This window comes from Anomalospiza imberbis, chromosome 5 (assembly GCF_031753505.1).
Source record: "Anomalospiza imberbis isolate Cuckoo-Finch-1a 21T00152 chromosome 5, ASM3175350v1, whole genome shotgun sequence".
Taxonomy (NCBI): domain Eukaryota; kingdom Metazoa; phylum Chordata; class Aves; order Passeriformes; family Viduidae; genus Anomalospiza; species Anomalospiza imberbis.
This window is the reverse complement of record NC_089685.1, coordinates 64,948,959-64,976,522: the sequence shown is the minus strand read 5'-3', so window position 1 is coordinate 64,976,522 and position 27,564 is coordinate 64,948,959. Positions and strand designations below refer to the sequence as shown.

At 35.9% G+C, this 27,564-nt stretch overlaps 1 protein-coding gene across 8 annotated transcripts in view; it reads right to left on the bottom strand.

Moving 5' to 3' along the window:
• ANKS1B (ankyrin repeat and sterile alpha motif domain containing 1B) overlaps positions 1 to 27,564 on the bottom strand; it is a 401,048-nt gene that overhangs the window by 317,403 nt on the left and 56,081 nt on the right. For all 8 annotated transcript variants that reach the window (XM_068191650.1, XM_068191661.1, XM_068191653.1 and 5 more), the window contains exons 4-8: positions 25,739 to 26,035; positions 18,278 to 18,353; positions 16,254 to 16,355; positions 7,814 to 7,924; positions 4,603 to 4,778 (exon numbers count right to left, since the gene is read on the bottom strand). In XM_068191650.1, coding sequence (XP_068047751.1) covers positions 4,603 to 4,778; positions 7,814 to 7,924; positions 16,254 to 16,355; positions 18,278 to 18,353; positions 25,739 to 26,035 — 762 coding nt within the window. The remainder of the gene's footprint in view (positions 1 to 4,602; positions 4,779 to 7,813; positions 7,925 to 16,253; positions 16,356 to 18,277; positions 18,354 to 25,738; positions 26,036 to 27,564) is intronic.

Below are 27,564 nucleotides of genomic sequence, written 5' to 3'. Positions count from 1 at the left end.
TATACTTTGAGAAAAAACAATACTGAAAGTGCAATCACACAATTCAGCTTGAAAAGGAAACATCTTAGTTAACCGAACTGTGATAAAATCAAGGACTTTCCTATGTTTTTTTCCACCTCATGTTTTCTGAAATATGTTTTGAAGTACAGTTTCTTTTCTGATTCACTAAACAATCAAATTCTAGTTTTTTTTTGGAAGATTTTTATCTAGGGAACATAGCAAAACTGTAATATGCCAGCACTGAGCAATACACAAGTATAAAGCTTCCCAAGCTTGCCTATGCAGCACCAGTCAGGGCTTTCCACGCCTTTGCACACATAGGTCAACTAAAAGGTACATTCGAGTCACAATGACCAAAATGGAAAAAACAAAGACAGGAACTGGAGACACAAATCTGTGAATCGATCATCAACCCCACCCTGCATACAAGTCATTAAGAAATATTAGGAATTACAACTAAAAGGATCTGTAGTTATATGAATGCCTTTTGGAGCTCTCCCTCAAGTAGAATTGCAAAACTGCATTCAATCTGGCCTTTAATTTTGTGGAGACCATGAACAGGGGCTTGTTGCATGCTATGTTGTAATGTACATGTTTTAATGACTGGTAAAGACAGACTAGGAATTATGGCATTAATATTTTGCATGACAGCACACCAAACACAGCCAGAGCGGCAAAAGAAAACTTTTAAATTATGACATTTCCAGTGCAGCTTTGACTTCCTTTAGTTTATCCTTTCTAATGTACTCTTCAAATTGAAAAATAACATTAACTTACTCTCATCTGACTTTCTGCTGTTCAGCATTCAGTCTTTTCCTCCCTCTTCATTAATTGTTCCCTCCCATTCAAGAAGTTAAGACAATCCGCTCTTCTGTCACAGTTCCCCTTTCAACTTCTGGAAGGGAAGCATCCTGTGGGGACATTTTCACTCATCTCCAGATCTGTTCCTATTCATATCTACACTATGGGTCTACTGTTACTGTCCTTACATCTACTTACTGCTCCATTGTACTCTCCCTCTCCCAGATGTCATGCCCTCTAGTCCCCAAGATCCTCAGCATCAATTTTCCTAGTCATCTCCTCCCTGTCCCAAAGAAATTTAAGAGACAAAGCTGATTAGTAATTTGGAACCCGGAAGACAAAACCAAACAGCTTTCTTTTTTTCTTTTTTCTTTTTTTTTTTTTCAAACCTAATCTCAGAGCTGTGCAAACTCTGCTTCCTATTTGACTTGAAAATACTGTAAGTGCATAAATCTCTGGGGTTTTAATACCTCGTCACAAATCACACACCTGGCCAATAGAAACATATAAAGTAATAAAAACATGTATCATTTTCAATGCAAAATTTGATGAAAATAAGTAGTTTCTTATTACAAACATTCCAGAACAACTTTTTATGTTGTTGTATGACTACCTGTCTAATAACACAGCAAATGGAGGAATGGATTGAATTCTGTCCTTGACCTAAAAGGCTTCCAACCCACTTCTTTCAAAGAAAGCACAGAATTCTACAAGTGCATCATTGAGCAAGAAACCATGCAAGGTGCCTAAGACCAGAAAAGGAAGAGAATGTGCCTGTGAACAAGGAACCCAAAGTCCTGCTCTCCAGATTGCACTGGTATTTTTCCAGTGGCTGTACAATGAAGAAACAATACTAGAAGGGATCACAGCTTGGTAATCCATATTTTATCTGGGAGACTATAAAACCAATGTTGAAATTTCCCCCTATGGCATGGATAGAATTGAACACTACTTTTCCAGATGAAGACTTTACTGTCAAGTTTTTGTATTAAAAAGCAGGCATTCACACTACCATTACACTAAACAAAAACTGTGAGCCCCACTGTTTCAAACAATAGAGGCTGGCAGTTAAAATTCAGGACAGAATTCCAGGCTGTGCATTCTGCATAGACAGACACTCCTTTCTGCAGTCCCAAATCAACCATAACCTCATTTAGCCACAGCAGTTTTGGCCCTTCCGAAAAGAGCCAATTGTTAAAAAAAATGCTTTTAAATACACTCTGCTTCCTGATGCCTTCTCTTTCCCAAGCCTATGCTATCCTCAGGAGGTGGCTTCTGATGCTCCTTGCTCCAGCTTCCTAAGTTTATGATCCACAAGTTACTATTCAAAACAGAAATTCCCCAGTCTTGGCCCCCTGTTTCTCTGAACAACAGCATGATGCAAAAAATCCAGATGTCTCCACACAGCCAGTGCCTTTGCAGAATCTCCCTAAGGGTCACAAAGTGGCATGACTTGGGATTTGGAAACTTTTCAGATTGCTGAACTACATGAAGTTGAAAAGCCTTCAACAGTCATCATCTCTGGAATCAACATTAGTTCAGGAAATGGCACCACCTAACACATTATCAACAGGGAGCTAACTTCTACACCTCTTCAGAGCTGATGCCAGCACAGCCAGCAATGAAAGTTAGGAAAAATCTGCTGATATGAACCTGAAGTAACTGCTCCTTTGTGGAAGCACACCAGGTGTGGTTCCAACCCTCTGCTGGAGCTGATAAGCGAGAAAGGCAACACTCAGTCCAGCAGAGTCTGTGCTCCAGACTCCACAGGGTTTCCTGCGCTTTCAAAGGGTCTTGGCAGACAACAGATAAGAACTCACTTAAGCTACTGAGATTCTTACAGAAGCTTCCCATGGAGGAGAAAAGTTAAGTCAGAACAAGCTGCAAGAATCTCTCTTCTTTAATACATATCCAAGGAATCTATTTCTGACTCTCCACATATATATACATCTCCACTTCTTTCTCTCTGTATCTTCACATTTTTATACATAAATATTCATTTAAGTTTCTTTAATCATCACTGTACTGTCACACATCTTCCTTGACTACACTTGCTGGTCCTGCCCCCAGAGCAGTTTGGTAGCATTCACCTTTGCAATCATTTTCAGAGCTAAACATATCTCTTGACTTTAGTGCTTCTTCCCAATTACTCTGTCATGGCCCCTTGCAGAGCATGTGGATTTTCATATCACCCATGTACTAACACAGTGAACCTAAACACAAAGGGAAGGCGACACCTGGCCAAAGTTAAAAGACATGTCAAAATGGAAGCAACTTTCATTATTTTATGCAAGGCTGCTAGGTAGCAACTGAACAGACTGAATAACCCTAAAATACATTAAAAAATTTAATGGATGCTTTAGAACAAACAGGAAAATCTCCCATCACTGCAGAGTCCTCTCCATAGAGATCTGTATAGCTGGGTTTACTGCAGGGGAAAGCATATTCTGCCCTCTATCCTAACTTCATGTTGGGAGTGCACACCCATCATCCTGACTACAGTTTTCTCTAAAAGAAAAGTTGGATGCCCCAGCAGGAAAGCACCATAAAATGCTTATGGTCCCCAGTCTTGAAGATTTGTTTCCCCATCTAGTTCAATATAAAATATATGACATATCTAAAAAATATATTGCCTAATTTACCTTTATATCTCCCTGTCACAGAAATTACAGATTTAGTGTCTGAATACTTCCTATTCACATTGTACTTCATTTAGGCCTGAGCAGATGGATTTATATGGAATACATTTTCTGCAAAACAGCAGCTGAGAAGATTTAAATAGCAGTTAGCACCTAAATTCAGAGAGACACTAGACAAGAGTCTAAAAGTGATTAAATGGGATTAGTATCTTCTTCAAATTGAGTTCAATATGAGTTATGTATCTAAACATTCAAACATCTAGAAGAGCTTTACAAAAGTATCTACTGCATTTCAGGGTAGCTACGCATCTCTGTAAATCTCATTTTGTCTCTATAAGTCACAATAAATCCTCCAAAACATGAAAGTCTTTAACTTGCCATGGTTTTCCTCACATAAAAGAGCATAATTTTTCTTAACTTATGAAAAACGTTAACTGAAATTTAGAACTTAGCAGTTTTCTTTTGTTCTCTGCTTTATTCCCTGGGCAATCACATTTATTTACTGTCATGGTTTAAGTTTAAGCCTAAACCAGCTGAAACCAGGAAATCTACTGAGGAAGAGAATTCAATTTAAAAAAAAAAAGAAAAAAAGCCTTGTTGCAGTAGAGAAAAAAATGAACCATAGAGTACTTTAATAATAATATTAGTAGCAATGAAGTTATCTTCAGTTGTAGTTGGAAATCACTGAAGTATCACAAACACAATCTTCTGTATTAGAGATTCTGTCTTCAATACCATTAGGCTACTAAGAAAGCTATATAGTGATAAAATGTAGAAGAAAAATAACTGAGGATGTTTAGCTGGTTCTTTTGGGGGCGTATCTGATCAGAGTCTGTTAACATTTAGTATTCAGTAGAGTACTGAACATACTGATCTCCACTGATTCCACAAAAAAAAACCCTTCCTTGTCCTCATCATGCTCAAAATAAGTAACCTGAATGTATTGGTGGTGACATAAAAAGCCATTCTGAGGTATGGTAAGCAATACCTTTGAGAAATTAAATGAACATTACATTCTAAATCTGTAAGAAGCACATGTTATTTTTTTTATTATAATGTTAACCTTTTACTATTCTCACTTTTTTATTTTTTCTTTCTTGGATGTGCTACAAATAAATCAGATGTAACTGAATACATTGTCCTTGTATCCCATCTTACTTACTACATTAAGCTTGGTTTGGCTTCCACTGGTCATAAGATCTTCCTCTGATACTTTACTAAAATTTTCCAGATAATGGTCTGATAGTGTATGAGACAGATCTTCAAAAGAGTATTCCTTTTCTTGGCACAATTTGATTTCATCTAAGAGCTTTGATAATTCTCCAGTCACAGCTTCACCTTTAAAAACAGACACACCATTAGTCAGTAATTAGAATACCGGGGTAATTTATGCCTAAAAAGGAAATGCACATTCTTTAAACTTTATTATCTGTTATTTTCCATACCTTATCTTCCAAACAATGATCTTCATGCACTATTCTCTGCTCAAAAATAATGGCATCTTGTTCCAGGCTAGGAATTTGCTTGAGGCAATCTACATACTTCTGCATTGCCCTATACCTTGCATTTAATTAGGATGAATACATACTTACCCTTTCTATGTTTTCTAATCCTGAAAATTTATAGAAATAGCAACTACTCAAGAATGTTAAATTAATCCAGGAAAGGAAAGTTTCTACAAACATACAAAATCAATATCCCATACTCTGCATCGGGTTAATGTTTGCTGCTGTAATTAATACCCTACATAAAACCTCTAAACTATGAGTGACTAAGAATGCATATCTCCCCCATCAAAGCAGCTATGCTTGATGAATAATTCTTTCTCACTCTCCCAGGATTAAATGGCATAGTGGAAAAATATACTGGGCAAGCTCTACACCTGGGTTAAAACATGCCTTCCTACAGCAGTCTATCAGAAACTCACATTCCGTGCTTTCGGCAGTGTTTCATGTTTTCTCCTTAATTTATCAGATTTCTTTAGTTAAGAAATCTACCAGAACAGTAAGACAATAGGCTTTCTATGTCTATACTGAGGACCACTATTGAAAATAGTGGTAGCAATAAGTACTAGAATCACACTCAGTGTTAACCATTCTGCTAATAATCCACTGGCAGCAGCAAGGCCTCCACAGACTGAAAAGCTACTCATTATGATCAATCACATTGGGTTCTGATTATGTACTCTGTGTGTGTTACACAGCTACCTTTAGTAATAGCAATGAAAAATGAAAAAGGCCAAGAGTTTCCAAGAGCAAGTAAGAAAACCCTTTTTTAAACTAGGTTTACAACAGTCATATTGGTGGAAACTGCAGTGCTTAGACTTGATAAAATACAGATGTTTCCATGTTACTCCACCTTTGGAAATAAAATGCTGAAAAGGAAAAACAGAGTGAGCATATTAAGCTCAGCATACATAAAACACACTTAAGTACACTCACATAACTACAGAATCCACTGATAAAACTGTATCTGCTTGGTCTAGAGCTCTAATTTTTTTTTTTCCATAGTTACTGTTTGCCATGCTAAGTAAATACAAATACTCAATATTTAAAGTAGAACCATGGCCAGTTATTACCAAAGTTTTCAGAGACAAGAAGTTGATAATTAAAAGCATATAATTGCTTTTTAAAATCTAACAGAAATTTTGCAGTCCAAACTCTTAGTCAATGGTAGCTTTGCATGAAAACTTGTAAATTAAGCACAATTTTAATCAGGTTTATTTATATTCTACTTTTTAATCAGAAAACTGAAATTATTCCAGATTCATATTATAAATAAAAATTGGAAGTAAAATCCCTAAATATTAAAAACTATTCTAAAATCATTATACAGTGTGCTATAAAGAACCAGAACTTCTGCTTCCTAAAGAACTATGTTCATGTCCCCAGTCTCACATTCTCCCACATATGGCCTGCAGTATTTTCTTACTGGGCCAGAATGAGTTCTGTGTGACAAACTGGACTGACCTGGGTGAGAGTGTGCTAGTTGACTGGCTGATTGCAGCCAGAACACATAAAAGACAGATTTTGCCTATTTCTTTCAGGGCAGGTACTAATTAGGGTCTTTCGCCTCTATCCAGCTCCCTGTTTTCATGAATGTCACAGAAAGGTAATTGATACTGCTTCCCTCTTCCAAAGTTGGTTTAAATTATCTGAAATTAGATTGTCAGTGAATGGCAGACAGATGGATGGGAAGCACGATCAATTAGAATTTCTCTCCTTTAGTATCAGATTACACAATAGACAAGCAAAAGCCAGCTAGCATGTTTTACATTATTTATACCTTGTAAGAGGAAATAAAGAATGTAAGATCATGACATTATTGTCAAAAAGTAAAACATATTTTAAAAATATTTGCTGCTTAATTTCAGGACAGACATTTCTATTGCACAGTTGGCTTCACAATCCTGCTAATCTCAAAGGAACTATTTATCTTCACACACCACATGTGTTAAGTACCCCAATGGGAAATATTATTGGAACTACAGCATTTGTTCACTATTACCATAAAGATCATAACCTGACATGCATCAGGAAGCTTCATTCTCTCATGAATAAAAACTCTCCCAGTGAACATGTTAAAGAAAAAAAGAACATGTTAAAAAAGACCAAAAAAAGCCAACATAAAAACCCCAAAAAACACAAAAAAAATCACTACTAAGCAAAATACAACAACCCACACAACAAAACCAAGGACAGGCTCAGTTATTTTCCAGCAGTCCATTGCATTCACTCTGGATGATTACTGAAGGCAGAAGTCAGGTTTGGTTCTACAGGAGGATGACTTTCATGAAAGACACCACACTCAGGAAATGCCCTGTTTTAGTGGCTGTGGTGTGGAAATGGTGAATCAGAACATCAGAAATAAAAAGCACGTGCACACAAGTGACTGTTACAGTGTATGAAAGCCGTGTTAGAAGACAAATGGAAGAGCAGTACATTTGTGACCTTTGAAAGAGGCTTCCAAATGTGAAACAATTGGTAGATGAGCTCATTAGGGAAGATGAAGTAAATTCAATTTTTAACCCAAATGCAAACAATACCTGCAGAGTATTTCAACATATTTAGTATTTTTGTTTTACTTGATTATGCAATGGATAAGGTCAGATAAATTAAAAATATTTAAGATCAAACAATACAGTACATTTTAAACCATTAATGACTTGTCCTTTCTGAGAATACAGTTCCTTGCTTTTCTATATGACATGGATTACAGTGTATGTAGTCATAGGTGATTCATGGCAGGAAAAAAACCCATACTTGATATCAATAACTTTCTTAATTTTTTTTCCACTTTGTAAGTTTGTATGAATGTTAATACTAAAAAGAAATTCAATACAGCTTTTGCATTCACAGAGTACATGTATTTACTTTTAGCCTTTGGAGATGGAGGAACTTCTGGGGACAAAACGCAAGACTGATGTTCTGCACATTCCAGTGGGCATTCCTCTGAAATACTTGCATTTCCTGTTTCCATATATTCTGCAAGTTAAAGATACAAATACACTTTAAAGTCTGAATTAAGGGGGTTTATTTCAACCAAAAGTATATTTGCTACTTCATTTTTCATTAAAGACATTTCAAATTTTCATATTACAACCCTGTAATAATTGTTATTCGTAATAATAACATTATTATGAATATTAATATTGTCATTGGCAAACATTACTATTACAACCTTGTAATAATAATTATTCATAAACACTGCTGCAAGGCAGTCATTTGTTGAAAGTACTGTAAAACACTAAAATGGCCAGTCCTCCAATTTGTGGAAACAGAAATCTCACTGTAAGGGTAATCAGTTGAGACTATCCCTGTGTTTTTCTTGTCTCCTTGAAATGTTAACATAACTGTTCTACTACATTATTACAGTTAAAAGAGACTTTTATTCTACGTTTGTGGAGAGTTTTTTGTCAAGTTATTCAGGATGTTCACAACACATACAAACATTGATATTGTTCAGAAAGCCAAATACTCTGCTTGCAGCACAGATATACTACGTGAGGAAAACCAAAAAGCAATCCTGAAAATTTAGTTTAAAATAGCAGTCTAAAAAGCAGTGTGCTGAAATTTGTTTTTTCTCCTTAAAACTTCCCTTGCCCCACGTTCACAGCAATGTTTATAAAAACAGAAAAAAATGAAATAATGAATGTGCTAAACTTCAATTTCATTAATGTTTTCTTATAAATACCTACATTATTTTCATGTGCTTTTCTACACAAGCTACCCCAATGGAAGACCAAAACGTTAATGAATTGCAGTGCAATAATAAAGAAGAAATTAATTTATGCCATAGTGGCAGGTTGGTTTTTTTTTTCCAGCAGAGTAACTGGCTCTCAATTTGGGCAGTTTTTCTGCATCTGCATTTTCTTGAGTTTATGACATTGTTTAAATAATTTCATTGTGATACCTATAGTAACCACAATAGCATATGTTGCAACACACAGAGCACCAAAGTACAATAACATCTTTCATCAATATCGCACTGAAGGACTAAGGAGTTTCTGGGAAATGAAATCTCCCTGATTTAATTTCTACAGTCTACAATGCACTTGTTTAGCTTGCTGTTACTCATGATCAAATAACAAATCCCAAAACCCAAATACAATCTGTGATAAAATAGACATCTGAGAAATTGAAATTGGAAATGGCATAGAGCAGCATGCAGTTTCAAAATGATCTGCAGATTGTTGAGGTATTTTTAAAAAAAACTGTATGATTTGAAAGTGCCATATATTAAGTTTAATGACTGGCAGTGGTCCCTGGCATAATCTGTCAAAAATTTCATCATATGAAAATTTTGTGTGTGTGGGTCTGAAAGCAAAGATGAACTGTAGGAGTCCATGAGAAAACTAACACCACGACAAATGCTCTGGAATATTTTCCAGCTCTGTCAGCGATAGTATTTGTCAAGTTAATGTGCAAGATGTGGATAAGATAAAAAGCAAGCCATACCCAAGGAAAACTAAAAGAAAAAAGAAATTCATGTATGAAAAATGTTTGCATGGTAATTATGCAACCGACCAAAAGGAAATGTAATTCTATTAGGCGAATGTTACAATTATTAGATTATTACAGCTATAATTAGCAGAGGAAATGAAGGAGATGTTGTGAAGAACTCTAACCTTGTTGTCACATAATCATACAAAACTTTGGTTTTAAAACAATTCTCTATTTTTGTTCTTCGTCAGTCCCCACTTCCAGACCAATGCACTTACCTCCTGGAGGCTAGTTCTGAAGAGGAAATCCCAAGTTCAACATAAGTCTTAAATACTTACTTTAAAAAACACATAATTCCTTCCAGAAAACCTTTACAGCTGGCTCTCACAAGGTATGGTACAAAAGGCTTACAACAGGCTGGCAGCACACCAATGTTGTGAGGTGGAACTTTTGTGGAACTACTACTCCTAACTTGGTCTATGCTATTGAAAATTCTAGCAGATACATATGAGATAAAGACAGGGCCTCAGTTCAAAGAGGCTTATATTCTAGGTAAATGTATACTTACCTGTAATACTGTCAGAGAAAGAGACACAGAACAGGTGATCTGTATCAAGAGCCAAAAAACAAAATCAAACCCACACAAAAGCACCAGATGCTTTCAACAGCAGCTGCAATCTAATCACCTGCAGCTGGCTAGGAATCCATCTTCAAATCCTGCCGAAACTTACTCACTGCTGACTGCTTAAGAGACTGCTCAAGCAGTCAGGGTGGATCATTTTTCTCAAAGCAAAAAGAGAATTCAGAACAAAGTTAAGCTTAGTGACTTATACCATTTCATGACCAGAACTGTGTCCCCATCTGTGGTTTCACACAACTTTAGTGAAAAAGCCATCATTCCTAGGGGAGATAGGAATCTCTCCCATAGGGGAGAGTCAAGGCTGTTTAGGACACAACCTGTTAAATTCATAATGGGACAATGGACTATTTTACTTCTGTAAAAGTAAGTACTACTTCACTTATCAGAATGGACTTTACAGCTCAGTGTAAAGTGAGGACTACTGCAGCTCTTAATACTAAGAGTTCAAAAAACTTTGTCTGTTTAATAGGATTTTTTTCTATAGTGACCAGATTTGTCAAAGCCGCACTCAACCTAAACTGGGTCCTGTACACAAAAAGTAATATCATAAAAGTGGTCACACAGTAGTGGAAATAAGAATGGTGGGGAACATAACTCAAGAAGGGAACAAGCTCTGGGAAGTTCAAACAGTTGAAACTCCAGCTTTCTTAGGTTCTGTAATACCGGTTAGGCCAAAGCCAAAGAGATGGGAAAGACTAAACATACAAGCAGAGAAACACAGCTGCCTCTCCAGCATAAAGAGAGCATGGCCCAGCTCAGCTAGAGCTGCTCCTGAACTTCCAAGGAGCAAAAAAGCACAACTTGCTTTAATTTCAGCTCCTCTTAGATCCTAATTTTTCACTGAGTTGGTAAGGTTGAGAGTTTTGCTTTGTTTACAAACCTTAGCTTTTAGAGTAATGGTTATATTCACCTCAAAAAACTTTTTATTTTAATGGAAAATAAATATCCCAAACAACTTATTTTAATCCTTATTTTCCTTTAAATTAAGCATAAGCTCCTTTCTTTTGTTTTTATACCCCACTTCAGCCATGCCATGCAGTAGATTCACACATAATTCTTTCCAGAACATTTTTTCCCCTAAGGAGACCAAAAGGCTTTTTAAAACTCTTAGAAAACAAAACCAGCCAAATTTGATCAGAATATAAATATGAACACCCACATTTTTAAGCAGAAGACTCTACAAGTAACTAGATTAGAGAAATAAAACTTGTACAGAAACCAGTCCCCTCCATAGCCAATATCCCTGCAGAGGGGTGCTTACACCTCCTTCACATCTTCCTGAAGGGCAGCAATCTTCAGAAAAACCTCTGCCCTCCCTAAGACTCTTACAGAACTTGTCTGAGGATTCTGCAGCTCCCCCAAGTCCTACCCCAGTCAGGAAGCTCTCAAAAAGCTCCTCCCAAAACAGCTCACTTGCCCCCATGGGAAGGAACCCACTGGAGGCTTCGTGACCCAATTCCTCCTCTCTTTAAAGCAGCTGCAGTAGCAGGAAACTGACTGGTACCTACCATTATAAGGTGTGCTAAGGTGACAGACAAGCTGAGATGGAGGCCGGTTCACTTCAGTCTCCTAAATTTCAGAGGACAATTTCTAAACTATTCAAGTTAAGCTGAATCGCAGAGAAAGCTGAAATCAATTAATGTTTTTGTGCATGTGTTCAGGGAAGATAAGAGAAACAGGCACTGAAATACTCCTATGATTGTGAAATAGGTAAAGATGCAGCTAAACTTCCAGTCTCAACAATAGTAGTTAAATTAATTCATGAATGCAGTCAATGCTCGACAGCCTTTGCACAAGAGCCTACAGAACTTGACAACTCCCCAGAAAAACAAAACAAAATGAACCCATAAACAAATCAAAACAAAAAATAAAAACAGAAACAATACAAGGAAGGGAAATTAAGATCTCAATTATTTTCATCCCATGCAGCTGTAATTAAATCCTTGACTGAAAACCTATTCCATTCTTCCAGCGAGGCTGGCCTCCTACACTCAAGGGAATGGAAGATCTACTTGTCCACAGAAAGAACAGGAGAGAAAGAGCAAGAGATTAAAAAAAAAAAAAAAAAGCCAGTGCTAATGTCACCAAAGCTATTTAAGCAGAGAGGAAGAGAAAGGAGTTCTGGTTCTGCAGCTGCTTATGTATTTTCCATTTATGAATAATTTGGTAACCAGTACAAACAATGTTAGGTTCCTAAGAAGCTTCAGCAGAAGAGAGGAAATAGTTTTCCACTGCATCTCCCTCCAAACTTTCTATGCAGCAGCGTTTACTGGGGCTCATACCATTTTTCATCTGTTTATCTACTATCTCCTTTGTTTCATAATAACGAGAACTCTGCTTCTAGAATTAGTAAAAGAGCAAGATTCTAATAGAGAGCATAGTGGGCTGTGGAGAAAGAGCTGAAAGACAGTACAGCTCGCACCTGCGTCACGTTCACATGTGCTGAAACTAAAACACAGCTGCTTGGTTTAATTTTAGGCCTACTAGCTTTGGCAACATCCCTTTTATCTCCAATGCCTAATTATAAAAGCCCTAAGTGCCAGTACTGTTAACTGCTTCAGCACCGAGTGCTGCTGTTTCACTGTACCCATGAAACGCGTCCAGTAGCCTGGCCGTGCTTGGCACGGTATCCTAGTTCTCTTCCAGTACATAGCACTTATACAGCTATTTCTTCCTTACTATGTTAAGAATCTAAACCCTAATAAGTATTTTTAAGTGAGTTCAGTGCTACTAGACCTGATGAAGACACAGAAAATGATGTAACATATACAAAAAACATTGAAGCAATGCCTGAACTATCATTTCTATTAATTTCAACTATAATTAACAGGCAGAAAAAAAAAACATTTAGGTGTTGCATAGCTTACTCAGCCTTTTTCAGGCTGCTCTTTAAAGTGATCTTTTAATTTATTTTCCTTCTATCAGATTATGTGCCAACATCTCAAAAAAGCTGGCAGCCTTTGCAAACACAAAAAAACCCACAAAAAAAAAAAAAAAAAAAAAAAAAACCACCACCAACAACTTTTGCAGAAACTTCTATTGCTCTTTTCTCAGGATAGTGAGAAAAGATTTAAGAATCACAAGAATGCTAGGATCACTTCTAAAACCTCATGGGCAAAAGGCCTTGTTTCTTTAAACCTACAATCTGTAAAAATTAGTTTTCTAAATATTCTTTGAAATAAGAAGAACAATTTCTATCCACAATTCTTAAATTCTGGGAGGGCATTTATTCACAGGTGGCTACCAGCCCTACTGGGTTTAGTATCAGCTCATGGGATAATAGTGTTACTACCTCCATTAACTGCTTCTCAACACAGAAATTATTTTTATCTCCTTCAAAGAAGTTTCTTATAAATATCCCTAAAGCCAACTCATTTTATTTCTAAACATTTTTTCCAATGCTGTTATCCTTCTGCATAACAGGCCTACCAGTAATACCAGTCACATAATTTCCTTGCCCATTTCTGCCAGCCTGTTCATATGCATCTTTCAGCCTTTGTTTTATATTTTGAAAGCTAATGTTTTGTGACAGGGACAAATACTATGCTATGTTAATACTATAAACTGTAAAGTGACACTCAGAACAGTGCAAGGGGGAACCAGAAAAAAATAATGAGAATGCTTGGTGATAAAATCTTAGTCTATCCTGGCAACAAGGTGAAAGAACAAATCAATGCCACTATGTCTGCATAAGGCACAAAATTAGCAAGAAACTTTAAAAATCTGGCCAGTAATTGTCTGACATCATTAATTTAATTTCTATTTCCTATAAGTCTACATGAAAAAGCCATGTAAGCTGATCTAGACAACCATCTGAAGACAGCAGCCTTAACAGGAATGTATTTGGAAGCCACTAAATCGCTCTTAGTAATTGCCCTTTCTTAGCATGGAATTCATTATGCACTGAAGTCAAACTCAATTATAGCACATTCAGGATTCCAAAAATTCTAGTGCTTCACTGATTTTTCGACTACAATAGGATAAATACCCACACTTTAGTGAAGAATATAGTCAGCTGTCTTTTTAGAGGAGGGTAGATCAACTACATCATCAGTAGTGCTAGTACTGAATCCTGCTACTCCTGATTTTTTCAACTTCAGCTCAAACTTTGATGGATAAAGATTCAGTGAATATTTTGCTGATGAAAAAAAATCTATGTAAGTTCCCCAAGTGAGTTCTGAAGGATCTCCTCATGTTGTGTTAAGAGTCACAATGGCATCTTTGTAGCCATTTTTCATTCTTGCACAGCGCTTCTGATTATAGGCAGAGAGCAATAATAAACAGCTGCTCATTACAGGACAGTTTCATCACACTAATAAGAGCTGAAACTACTAAGCAGACATTTTTATACTTCAAGGTACACTTCTGAAAAAGATTGCATGTCAAAGCAACAAAAAGGATTGAAATTAATATATTTCTTTTTCTGTGTGTGTGTGGTAAAGACTGAGGGCACGTACCGATCCATCAAGATGACAAGCGCACAAGAGGGGGTGTGGTGCTTTAATACTCATAGAGCAAGGGTACTTGAAAAAATTGTTCATCAGTGGGGTTGAGACTGCAAGGTTATCACAATAAGGATAAAATGGAACAATAAAGAGGTATTAAAATAAAAATTAGTTTAGCTGGTGATGGGATTTTATGATGAATCTTAGATTAATACCTGAAGGATGACTGATTTGGATGTCTAAGAAAGTGGGAGGTCTGACTGACCCTTTTCCTGCCGCTGAAGAAGTTCCAGTATGACATGAATCCTCTTTTTCTCTACATGGTAGTATGTTCATGCTGCAGTTCTGTGAGGACTTAAAGGTTGAAGTTTAAGTCTGACTCAAATTAGAAACTCCCTTCTGCTGACAGGGAAAGTCCTGTGTCCCCCACACATTTCTTCCTCCACTTTTCAATGCACATTACTGTCGGCTACCTGGGACAGAGGTAACTCTGAGACCTGAATCACACAGGAGGCAAGCTAATTAAAACTACAGAAAGTATAGTTATAGATTTTTTTATATATTTTTTCATTATTTTATATATATATAATAAATATATATTTTGTATTCTACTGGCTCATGAACTGAATCAAGTCACTTTGAAGTCTCATGTAAATGGAGAATATGTCAGGGAATTGTGTAGGTGGAAGTAGGGGAGGAGGAAGGGGGGAATTGAGGGAAAAGGCAAAGGAAAATAAGAAGAAGGGAGAGAGGGAGACCTCAAGGCAAGCTGTTAACTGGTTCAGCTCTAACATGAATCTGCTCCTTACAGGAATACCTTTCCTACAGCCTGCAAAATTTTCATTATACTTATAGAAACTTTGTATCTTCAGTCCGTCATCTTACTGGAAAACTTCATGGAAGCTGGTCAACTAGTTTGGAAGTTATTCAGAAAAGAAATGACACCGTATGGCCACATGACCTCCTTTTCTCTAAGAAATGTTCTTATAAATTACAGTTATGAGGGAGCCTGTAACATGAGATAGTTCATGTGTAGAACCAACACTGAACTGATTAAAATGGCTTATTTAATGGTGGGAATAATCAATACAGATGAAGATGCAGCACTGATACCTGCAGGGACCTCCTCTGTCAAATGCACTTAATGAAAGGCTAAGCTGAAAATGCAGGGAACAAATTCCATAGAAGAGAAGAAACTACGTTTAATACTTAGTTATGTTGTAGTTCACATTTCAGCACTTTACTGCCATCTTCTAGAGTAAATGATTGAAGTAAACAATGAACTTCCATCAACCCTACACCATGAAAGTAAGATGGGGAATGAGAACAAATGCATGTGTGAAAAACTTATTATTTCTCCTATAATAACAAGAGATACTGCCTGGTTTATTTTTTGTTTTTAATTTAAGGAAAATTAAAAATATAATGAAATGGTTTGAAAAATTGTCATCATCTTTCAGTCATTTACTTGCTAGAAATCAAGCATTTCAATTGTAGGTTATCATTACAATTAATGGAACTGCTATTGAAATATTACAATATGTTATGGTGTGATGAAGATTGTTAAAAGACTATAAGTGACACACCATGCTAAAGTCAGTGGCCCACAAAAAAGAAAGCGTTTACTCTAAAATTCAGATATAGGACAACTTACTGTTGTTCACCTAGTCTTTTTAAATCAAAAGACTGCTCCTTTATGTAATGAAATATTTATAGAGTAGAAATTACTATATACAATAATATTTCTCTATTGTCTCTAACAAATGCGTAATTGAATATGGCTTACCTTGAAGTAGAGCTGCAATTTGGAGAGACTGCTGAGATGGATGCTCTTTAAGTATATCCAAAACTGTTCTACCCAAACTGTCCTTTATGTTGGTATCAATTCCTGAAAAAGAAATGGATCTGTGGTGGAATATTTAATCCTAAATGCTTCGGATTATAAATGTGTTATATCAGACTGAAATATCTGACAAATTAAAAGTGAATAGTTTTACATCTGCATTACAGCTGAAGTACAAGATACATTTGTGTTTAAAGCTTGAGTAGCCTAAAATTCATATGCTGACATGGATGGCTTTTATGTTTCTGTATATCATGGGGTTATAAAGTAATCAAATTTGGAATTATTTTAACAGATGGTTCGTAAACAGCCATCCTGAAAAGTATATTTTGTAAAACCAAGAAATTCTCCAAATGCTTTTCCCTTGTTTCTCTCCAAACTGCTTTAATTCATTGGGAACTTTCTAGTCCGTAGTACCAGTATGTGTTTCAGGACCAAGACTGAAAATTTTTTTATCTATATGTTAATAAAGTTGTACTTCATGGCAACATTTTCAAAATTCATGCCGTGAATAGACCAAAATATCCATGTGTAGTATACAGGCACCATGAAGAGCCACAGGATTTCTTCACAGATGATCCATACTGCTAACAAAATTTAGCTTCAACTGTGAATTAAGTTTGAGGCTTGCCCTGGATCAGAGCCTGTTGTACAGGGTACTGCATGACTCTCTACCTTTGCCTTGTAGGAGTTTCCATGGAAACAATGGACATTTTCATAATTTGTTTTGTGAGAAACACAAAACTTTCTCACTGAAAACAAACCCAAAATATTACTGGGCTATTTAGCAGTGGCAGTTGACTTTCAGAGGCCAAACACACCAACTCACATCTTTCCTTTGTAGTATCTACTTATAACATCTTCTGACTCTTTTTGAAGCAGAACTAGAAAAGAGGGGATTGTTAGGTACAAAAGACAGAAGGTGGGGAATTACAAAAGTGCAGAGCATTTGGGTTTGAAGGAGTTCACAGCGAAGATTCTACTCCACTGACGTGACAACTGTATGCTGGTAGAGGCTGTTACATGTATTAACCTGAAAAAGGTGGGCTTCTTCTGTGTTCTAAAGGGCTTTTTATGATTGTGTGATGTTCCCCAGTCCTTCCTTTTTTAGGAAATAAAAAGGCCCTGCCTTTCAAGGGCAGGTGAAGATCCCTTTCAGTCTCCTTCTTCATCCAAACAGAGGAGCAACTTGGAAGGACCATTTTTTTCCTGAAAACAGGTCTGAGATCAGGGATACACTAGTTGAGATTAGGATATACCTTCTTTTGCAATATGTAAGTAACACCACAAGAACTGATAATAAAAACAATGAGATCCCTCATGTAATGGAAGTTCACAGAGCTGCAAGAAATTATTTCTAGATGTTTTCATTCTCATTGGTTTTACCATTTACCTGATAAGACAGCTATCTAGATGACTAATTCACCTACAATTCTGAAACTTATTATACAGTAGATGGGTTGTTTGGACTTTATATCCCTGTTCTTTTCTTTCAGGACAAATGTAACTCTCAGAGACACAGTACCTTCCCCTTTCTTTGCAGGCACTCAGTTTATCCAGGAAATGAAGAAGCAGAATGGTATGTATGCTAGGAATAGCTGACTGAAGGAAATAAATGTGAACATGAATCTTCTGGTCTCTACATCAAAGAGTATTCTTGGCTGCCTTTCAGAGTGAATAACAAAATTTTATGTAGCCATTTTGTTCTCATAATACATTTATTCTCAGAATACAGTGGCATACACTGAGTCATATATGGAATTTCTGAGTTTGAACATCACCTTTGTTCTCTGTGTATAGGAATTTCTTATTCTCAAAGAACACCGTTTTAATGAGAAGTACATGTGATTAGATTTGCAAAGGCTGATAAAGAGAAAAGTAATTTGTATAACCAAAACTTAAGGAGGCTTACACCAACTTAGGAAAATTAAGGGTATTTTTCAGTGTTTCCTGTAAATCAGATTTACCTGTTTCAAGCAAAATGCGTACTACCTCCACCTTTCCAAATAGGGCTGCTTCATGTAGGGCACTCCCTTTTTCTGTCTAGAAGAGAAATATTGTGACATTTAAAATACCAATTAATCTTTCTGTAAATACACTTGGAAAATAAATTTATTCCCCCTCTATTTTATCTATACATAAAAAACACAGAATAGGCAAGAATAAATACTAGAATACAAAATCATTTATTATTATTCAAGACAAAACCAAAAATACTGTCACAGTTCTACTGTAAAATTAATAACTATATAATATAGTAGGAATGGAATACAGCTCCCTGTTAACAAGCCTGCATTTGTGCAAAATTTCTAAATTCCTATTACAGGCAGTGAAAATCTAGTCAACACCATCAGTGGAACACAACTTTTCAGCAGAGTCAGAGAGTTTACATGTGGACATTTACAATTAGATGTTTTAATGTGAAACTGGATCACACCCTAGAAGGTCAATTCAGTTATGTGGTGAGAGATGCCCTAGGACATCCTGGTGTCCAGCTGCTGGTCCAGTTGATGTTCACATTTGATCTGCCTCACATCTGCCCCATACAGCTGCCTTGGATACCCTAAGGCACCCCCAACAGCTCTAGATGCCTATGCTCGTGCCATTTAAATTCTACCTACGATGTCTATGAACTTGATTTTGCAGACTTGACACAAAATTCTTTGTGAGCAGACTTTTGCTCAAGTAAAATTGGTAGTACTGAAAACCACACTCTCTTAACAAGCTACTTAGTATTTTATACTGCTGTTACTGAAAAATCTGAACAGAATAACTTCCTATCCAATAGCATTATCATTAGCTAGAGCACTACTAGATCTCACTGAGTATCTGACTTACCTTTTTTTTTTTGATAGTAAATTAGATTTTGAAATTTATTTGTGACAAATGTTAAAGCTTTTACTGCTTGAATTTCTTTTTTCTATACTTTATCCAAGTCATGCTTACTATGGTAGAAAGACCTTAAAGATACACACATACAAAACCAAATTCTGAAATAAAAAAAGTAATTCATTATTAATTAGTTGTGTCAGAACGCATCAGAGTTACAGCAATGCAATGACAGGATATTTAGAAATAATTGGAGATCCTGAGATAGGATGTGAGCACACTGTAACTGTACATATGTCCTACTAATGCTTAGTACATGGAGGTAAAAAGTAGAGCATGCCCAATGACATCTACATCCTGCATATCACTTATACTAACAGTATAACAGAGAGGAGACGGAAATCGGTAAGAGAATATATAGAGGAAAAACATATCTCAAAAAAACACCTAATATTTCCATTTTCAGAAGCAGTCCAGTTGAAGATTCCCAGGTTTATTTGGAACGAGAAGACTAAATATTCAGAGTTACTTAGAGATGGTTTCAGAATCCCTTACTCAAACAATATCTTCAGGATACTTCCAGTTAGTGCAATTGACTCCAAAATGGGATAACTCTGCAACAACTGTGCAACCACAGAGATTAATGTGCGGCTCAGAAGTTTCTGGGAATGAGAAAAGTTCTCAGAAAAGTCACTGATAGCTATAGTTCTGATTACTGAAAGAGGCTTGACATCAGCAATCTTGAAAAAAGCCTATTATCCTCTTGGTGTCATATTTAATTTTCTTTGGATTGATTACTTACTGGCATAAGTATTTGGTGGACCTGCTGCTATTAAGATAGAGTTCTTTGTCATCGAGGAGAAGTGTTAACAGCAGGTCCAGAGAGGTGGCTCCCCTTCTGTTCACTACTGATGGGGCCACACCAAAAATGCTCTGTTCAGTTCTGGGCTCCCTGGCACAAGATGGAGATGGAACTACTAGAGAGTGACACTAAAATTGTTAAGAGACTGAAGCATCTCTTCTATGAGAAAGGGCAGAGAGAGCTGGGACAGTTTAGCCTAGACAAATGAAGGCTTACAGTGGATCTCATCAATGTGTACAAATATCTAAAGGGAGGGTTATAAAGAAGTCTAAGCCAGGCTTGGTCATGTCCAGTGACAGAAGAGATAACAGGGGAAAACTGAAACACCGTAAACACAGTAGGTTCTGTTTGAACGTTGTTTTTGTTTTGTTGGGTTTTTTATTTTTTTTTGGTTTTTTTTTGGTTTTTTTTTTTTTTTTTTTTTTTTTTTTTTTTCCCGCTTTGCAGGCAACTGAACCCTGGTACTAGTACAGTTTGTCCAGGGAAGTTGTAGGGTCTCAGTCCTTGAAGATGTTCAAAAGTTGTTTGGACATGATCCTGAGCAACTTATTCTATGAGATTCTGCTTGAGAAGGGGGAGTTGGACCTGATGACTCCCAGAGCTCCCTTCCAACCTCAACCATGCTCTGATTCTGTCAAGGATAAAAATTAGTGATGTATATATCAACAATGAAATCCACAGAGGTTCAATTGTAAGAGGAAGCCAGAGCACTAAATTTTATTTCTATGAGATTGAACCACAAAGATGAAAAGCAGTTGCACCTTGACTAAGATTGTATATATCATTCTGTACTAATAAGGATCCTTGTTTAATGGAAAATACATACTACATTAGTGACAACTTCCTATTGCTGTACCATGATCTGAGACTAAGAAATATGAATGTTCTGGCATACTGAATCAACAGCTTTGAGGATGAGGAATAGGATTTATCCTCCAATTACCCAGTTAAAGGGTGAAAAAGATATGATAATTGGCATGGGCAGAAGTCTTTCTGTTCATCAAAATTCCCCACTGGAGGAAAGGCAAGCAATATGCACCTTGATGAAAGCACACATGTTGTAAGAAAGTGAATTAGAACAGGAGAAGAACTTCTTGTAGATGTGTAAGGCAAACAAATCTATCTGGGGGCAACTTCAGAACCAGAAGATAGTTCTGCTATGCATAAAGGGAGTACAAGAACTTAACCCACCTTTACACATGTAATTCATAGAGCTGGGAGAGGAATACAAACTTTAATGCCATTTTTTCCACATATGCTTTCTTGCTTCTTAGTCTATTCTACTATGATATTTCCTGTCATATCAGAACATGATCCTAAAATGCTTACAGAGATTCCACACTGCCCTGCATTCTAGGGCAATCTGTGCTTTATAACTCTGAGCCATCAGACAATAGTAATGAATCTCACATCCTGGAAATGAGATCTATATTATGAACAATTTGTTCAAAAGAGGAATTTAAAAGGCACACCATAGAAACAGTGCAAGGATCTGTACACAACGAAGGTGATTTTCTGAACAAGAGGGGAAATATCATGAAACTGAACTAAAAACCAATCTGAGAATATGGAGATTGAAAGCACACTTGTAAGATGCAGATGTGTAATCCTGCATAAGATGTCATGGAGATGAATGCTGACACAAATCTTAAAAGCCCTAGGCAGGATTTCATGGTAATAGTGAGTAACTAACAAGTGAATCAGATCCCTTGACCTAAAAACTATCCAGAAGGCAGAAATGCCCTTGTTACCAGACAGTTCAGTTACAAAACTCTGCTTTAACTTAGAGGGAATGCTGAACCTCAGGATGAACGGGGCCAAGAGAAATTCAGACTGACTAACTAGATGTATCTCTCTTTCTAAATGTACATGTGGCTTACTACTTGAAGTAGACGTTCAGAATGTTTTATTCTTGTGCATTAGAGCATTTACACAAATCACACGGATTAAAAAATATAGTTGCAAGTAATTTCTATATATTATTTAAGATGTCCCAGAACTTTTAGGTAGCTCTTTTTAACTTATAACAGTGTGCTTGTGCATGAATATATTCTTCTTGTCTATACTACAGCAAGTAAGCTTAAGATTTATAGACAATTTTCACTGCTTTACTTCCTGAAACTTTCATTGCCTTTGACCATATTTTCCTGGCAAAGTAAACACTACCATTATATTTGGAAAGTCTTTTCCAGTGATATTTAATACAGAAACTGCTGGCAATTTTTCATGAACAAAGTGAACTAAAGTCTGCTTGAGTTTGCACCAATTGATAATATATTGATTCTCTGGCATAAGTTTTCTGTATATGAAATACAGAGAACTAGAGCACAAATTGTGCTAAACATATAATAAAACAGTCCCTGCCCCTGCTTACTACTCAATACAGGTACAATGTCACAACAGGACACACAAACCAAGCTAGGCCAGGAGGACATTGTCAATAGGCACACCAGCATACCCAAGTCAACTTGGCATACAATTTGCAGGCTCACAGAGAAGCATAAAGAGTTTTAATAATTACAGATTTTCTGTTAATAATGTAAATACGCAAGAGCTTGTAATTAGGTCACTTGTCTAGTCCTTATTCATAGGCAGTTTGTTACAGCTCTGACATGGATTTCAGAATCTGAAGGACAGAACGTAGCTTTGCAAATTGATTCACAGAATATCCGCCATATACAGTGAGAGCAAAAAGGAAGGGGCACAGCCTTTGGCAGAACTACCAGTGATAAGCAGTGGAAATTGCCATCATTATTGGAAAAAACAGGGAAGGCTAATAGGGATAGATGAACGTTGGATAAACAGAAGAGGCCAAGATTTTAGGGTATTTATAATTATTAAACTACTGTTTACATGAAACATACTGAACTGTGCAGTGTCTTAATTTACTGAAGGCTCAAAGTCTATCACTCAACCAAAACTTGTGTATTTTTCATATGTTTCAATTTAAATGCAAACTCCAAAGCATAAAGAGATGAAGCAGATTTGTATTGCCCACTCCTAAATAATTCCAGATTGAAGGATATTGGATAGAGTTGGGAAATTAATAAAATGTGTGATTAATTAAATGCTCTCTTTTATTAGTCCAAATTTATGCTGTGATTAAAAGTGCTCAGGGAGTAAAAAAGAGAAAGATAAGATGGCTAAGGAAAACCTCCCATTTAAAAAATACATCTTTACAACTACAGAGTGATACAAGACAGGCTACTCCTATCAATCCTGAAACATTCTGAGAGATCTTTACTGGTGATAAACTGAATTTATTTAACATGCTTAAATGTATACAAAATTGTTTACCACATAAGATTTTACTTTGTAAATTATTTTTTCCCAAACAGATCAGATATTTCCCAAGCAGATTAATTTAATTAATAACAAAATAGTTGAGTTAGTTTTAAGTGACAGGCTGATATTTTGTGTTCTCAGTTAAATAAGCTGCCAGTAATCATCAACAGAATTTTTCAGAGGCTATAGAAGCAATAAGTTAACAGTAGGTACAGAGCCAAATTACCAATATGTTAAGACGCTGAATGAAAAGGAACATATTGATAGAGAATTTGTAATACCAGCAAGAAAATAAATAAATAAATTATATTTCCTTTTGGCAAGTGGGACAAAACCCTAAGAAACAAGATAACCTAGTGAAAAAAAAATCTCTTCCTCTGAATAACTACAAAAAAAAATCTAAGAATATAAATCACTTAAAAGCAATTAGAATAAAAAAATTAAAAACAAGCCCTATAATTTTAGTGTTGATGTCAAAGCAATCACCATTACTAAAAGAATCCTTCATTTCTTAAAAGATTGCTGCCACTGTATTTTGTAAAGACTAGTGAAAAATTTTTAGTATAACTATAGATAAAAATGGCTTAGGAGAATTCACAGTAGTGCTAAAATTATCTGGATTACATAAGAGGAAGAACACATTTCATAAAAGCATTGTGTAATATTTTGCCCTCATGTAACCATCAGTTTGTAAGCTGCCATGACAGAGACTATTTTCCTTCAATTATTCTATTTCTTAAATATCAATTTGGTTTCTTTCTGAATTTTCCCTCATACTTTTGCTAGAGATAAAAGAGAAATTATACATTGAGAAATATGCATTTGAAAGTTCTATGTTGCTGTAGCACTAAACTTTTCTAAGTTACTGACAAGGTAGTAATAGTAAAGGAAAGATAAAAAATGAGCTACTTATATTAACCTAAGTGTCTCTTTTTCTAGTAAAGAAAATCAAATTAAATTGAAAGCTTGATGGGTGGCAAATTCACAAGCAGACAAATCACACAAAAGTGTTTCACTTTAAAATAGTTTCAAGCAAATATCAACACTAACTCAAAACATGTGAGAAATAATAAAAGTAGTAAAACAATTTTACCGCATTTTGCTGCGGAAGGCACTTGAGAATATCCACTTCTAATCATAAAATACAATAATATTTTCTGATTTGCTTTGTTGTTTTGTTGGTTTTTTTTAAATCTATCCTTTCTTCCCCACTTCATATTCTTTTTCTCAAAAGTTGAAAAACATGACCTTGATAGAAGAATCCAGAAATAAGAGTGTATGGAATCCAAGTCAAATCTTTCTATATAAAAGGGAATTTTGTGTATAAAGGAGTTCAATTAAATGCACCTAAAGCTTAAAATGGATATAATTTTAATCAAAGTTCTGACAAAGTTTGCAAGATTTGTTCACAGAATCTTCTGAGTTGGAAGCGACCCAGAAGGATCATCAAGTCCAACTCTTAAGTGAATGGCCCATACAGGGATTGAACCCACAACTTTGGTGTTTTTATCAGCAGGTTCTAACCGACTGCTAAGTGGCAGAGAATGTCTGACTGTGACTCTGAAGTAGATGTAATTAAGTTTGGTTGGTTTTTTGCTTTATCTGAAAGTACATATAAATCAGAAACAACCTTAATTCAAAACATATTTTATACAGCAAGAGAGAGCAAGGAAGTTACTCCATTTATGAAGATTAAATCCACTCTACGACAAACAGTGCCATTAATCAAATCAAGAGAAATCATAAGATTGAGGCAACATTTCAGAACACATAACAGAATCCAGTCCTCTGTTAAAAGGCCTGGACAGCTTCCAGTACAAAGAATTGAACATAAAATTCACTGCTACTGTACCTTGTGTCTCTTCCCGTCTATGTCTATTTGATTTAAACTTACCCCTTTAACGTACTTATAACTTACTGTGCATAAAACAAGACGCACCAAACAGCTGACAGGTTGGAGTCAGTAGCAGGCAGAGCGTATTGCTACAGAATTTTCTCTTAGATTTATGCACGTGTTTAGAAATGCAGAAAAATCAAAATTGTTATTACTTAGTAACTTGAGTTTAGAATGGAATAATTATAGGAAAATGAGCTCACAGTGAAACACTGTTTTAGATTGCTGTGACCACAAAGGGCCATAGCTTTAGAAAATCAGCTTACAACCTTTACAACCACTGCTGCAGAAAATATATTTATATAGACCTACATGAATGGTTGATATGATTTGTGTATCTACATGTCTCAAGACAACATTAAAACATGCACTCAGCTTTGAAGATATGTATGTTTCTTGAGTTATCCTCATTGTTTGAGTTGAAATAAATAAAGCTGTATTATATATCACTTTGCAGTATTTCTAACAAAGTAGATACAAGTATGTTTTAAAGAAAAAAATGTAAGAAGTAATTTCACTTAAATCATAGGGGAAGGAGGGAAGGAATTGCACACTAACTTGGCAGCTGACATCCATTCCAGCCTCCAGAAGCACCTGCACGACAGCTTTGTGGCCATTACGAGCAGCAAGATGCAAAGGCGTGTGTTTTCTTGTATTACAGTTCATCAGATTTGGATATGCTTTGATGATCATTTTCACAACTCGCAGACGCCCATAAAGTGCTGCCAGATCCAGAGGTGTTTCCAGTTTGTTGTTTCTTATTGTGGGGTCTGTCAGCTCTTCTAACAGAACAGCAACAACTTCTGAATGACCATACTGAGCTGCACAATGCAGTGCTGTTTCATTTTCATTGTTCTGTTAAAAAAAAAAAGAAAAAACAAAAAACAAAAGTTTCAGAAATTCATGTTTAATCCACAATAGAAATGCTCAACTTCTATAAATTGCTTCCATGAGATCACTCAGAGGCAGTGTTTGTAATATAATGTATGGTAATATATGTTAAATGCTCCAAAATTACTCCACTGACATTTTAATAACACATTAACACTGAAGCTTGCTGCTCTCAAGAGGATGAGCTCCCTATGTGTCTGCATTGCTCCCAACACATTTTAACAACATGCCCCTCCAAACCTTGTAGCTTGTGATATGCCAAAATCCATAACCTTCTGTGATTCAACTGTTCCTGAAATTATGATTGAGTCCATCTCTTAAATATATTCTGACAGTGAAGTCTCTCTTCTTGATTTTTCTGGTTTCGTACCATAGCAGTTTGTCATTAGAGAAATGGAATTATGGAGTAAAACTGTGTAATGCAAATGTATCAGGCACAAGGTTAGTTTCATGTATCACTATAAAAAGTTACTATCCAGACAACAATTAAAACTCAGAAGACAAAATAGGACCTACAGAAAGACTTAGCAAATCACTTAAGCAGTTGGTCTTCTCAGGACCCCAAAGAGAGGTATGTATGTGTTTTAAGATATTATGAGTATGCTGTGGACTGAACAGGTTTTTGCTTTATAAAGCAATGCCCTCCAAGTTTTTCCCAAAATATTACTCAATAAACTTAATAATAAGTATTGAGAATAAGCATTATATTTTTTAATTGTTTCCTTCCAATGCCAAAGAGACAAATAGCTTCAGGCAAAGACAAAGGAAGTACTTTATCAAGGTCTCCGAATTCTGTATGTCATTTATATTATTAATATAGCATATGCAGACTTTACAGTGCTTTAAAAACACTAGATGCTATACATTGTAGAAGTATATACATTGAATGCCTCTTCTGACAAATTATTTATAAATATTGTAGACAGTTTAGGAATGTTGTAAAAGTACAAAACCAATAAGATAATGTACTATATAAAAAATTTAAGGTTAATGTAAATTCAGAAAAGATACTAAGGAGGGTAGAGATATCATTCTAGAGGAAGAAAAAGTGGTAAATCTGAATCTGTAGTTCTATTTTTCAAGGAGCCAGCTGAAGAAAGTTCAAGGGACAGAGAACTGAAAATAGAAAAAAAACAATTGTCTTTTGAAAGACAGAGAGTCAGATTCAGAAAAATAAGGCTTTGGAGTATTACTCAAAAGCTAGCTAGGATATCCTTGTTGCACAGTAAAAACTAGAAAGGAAGAAAAGGGAAGATTTTTTTTTTTTTTTTGGTAATGATGTTTTTAATTATGTAACCAAGAACTCAACTCTTGGGTTTGTGGTTTTTACAACATTGCTGTCATTTTCATCTCTCACAATCTAAGATGACTCAGATGAACTTGGGAAACACAAGAGACAGATCAATACATTCAGGTAAATCAATGTTGCAGTCAATCTCATGGGTGTCTGCAGCACCACACAAGATCCGAGAGACTGGAATGTGTTTCCTGTT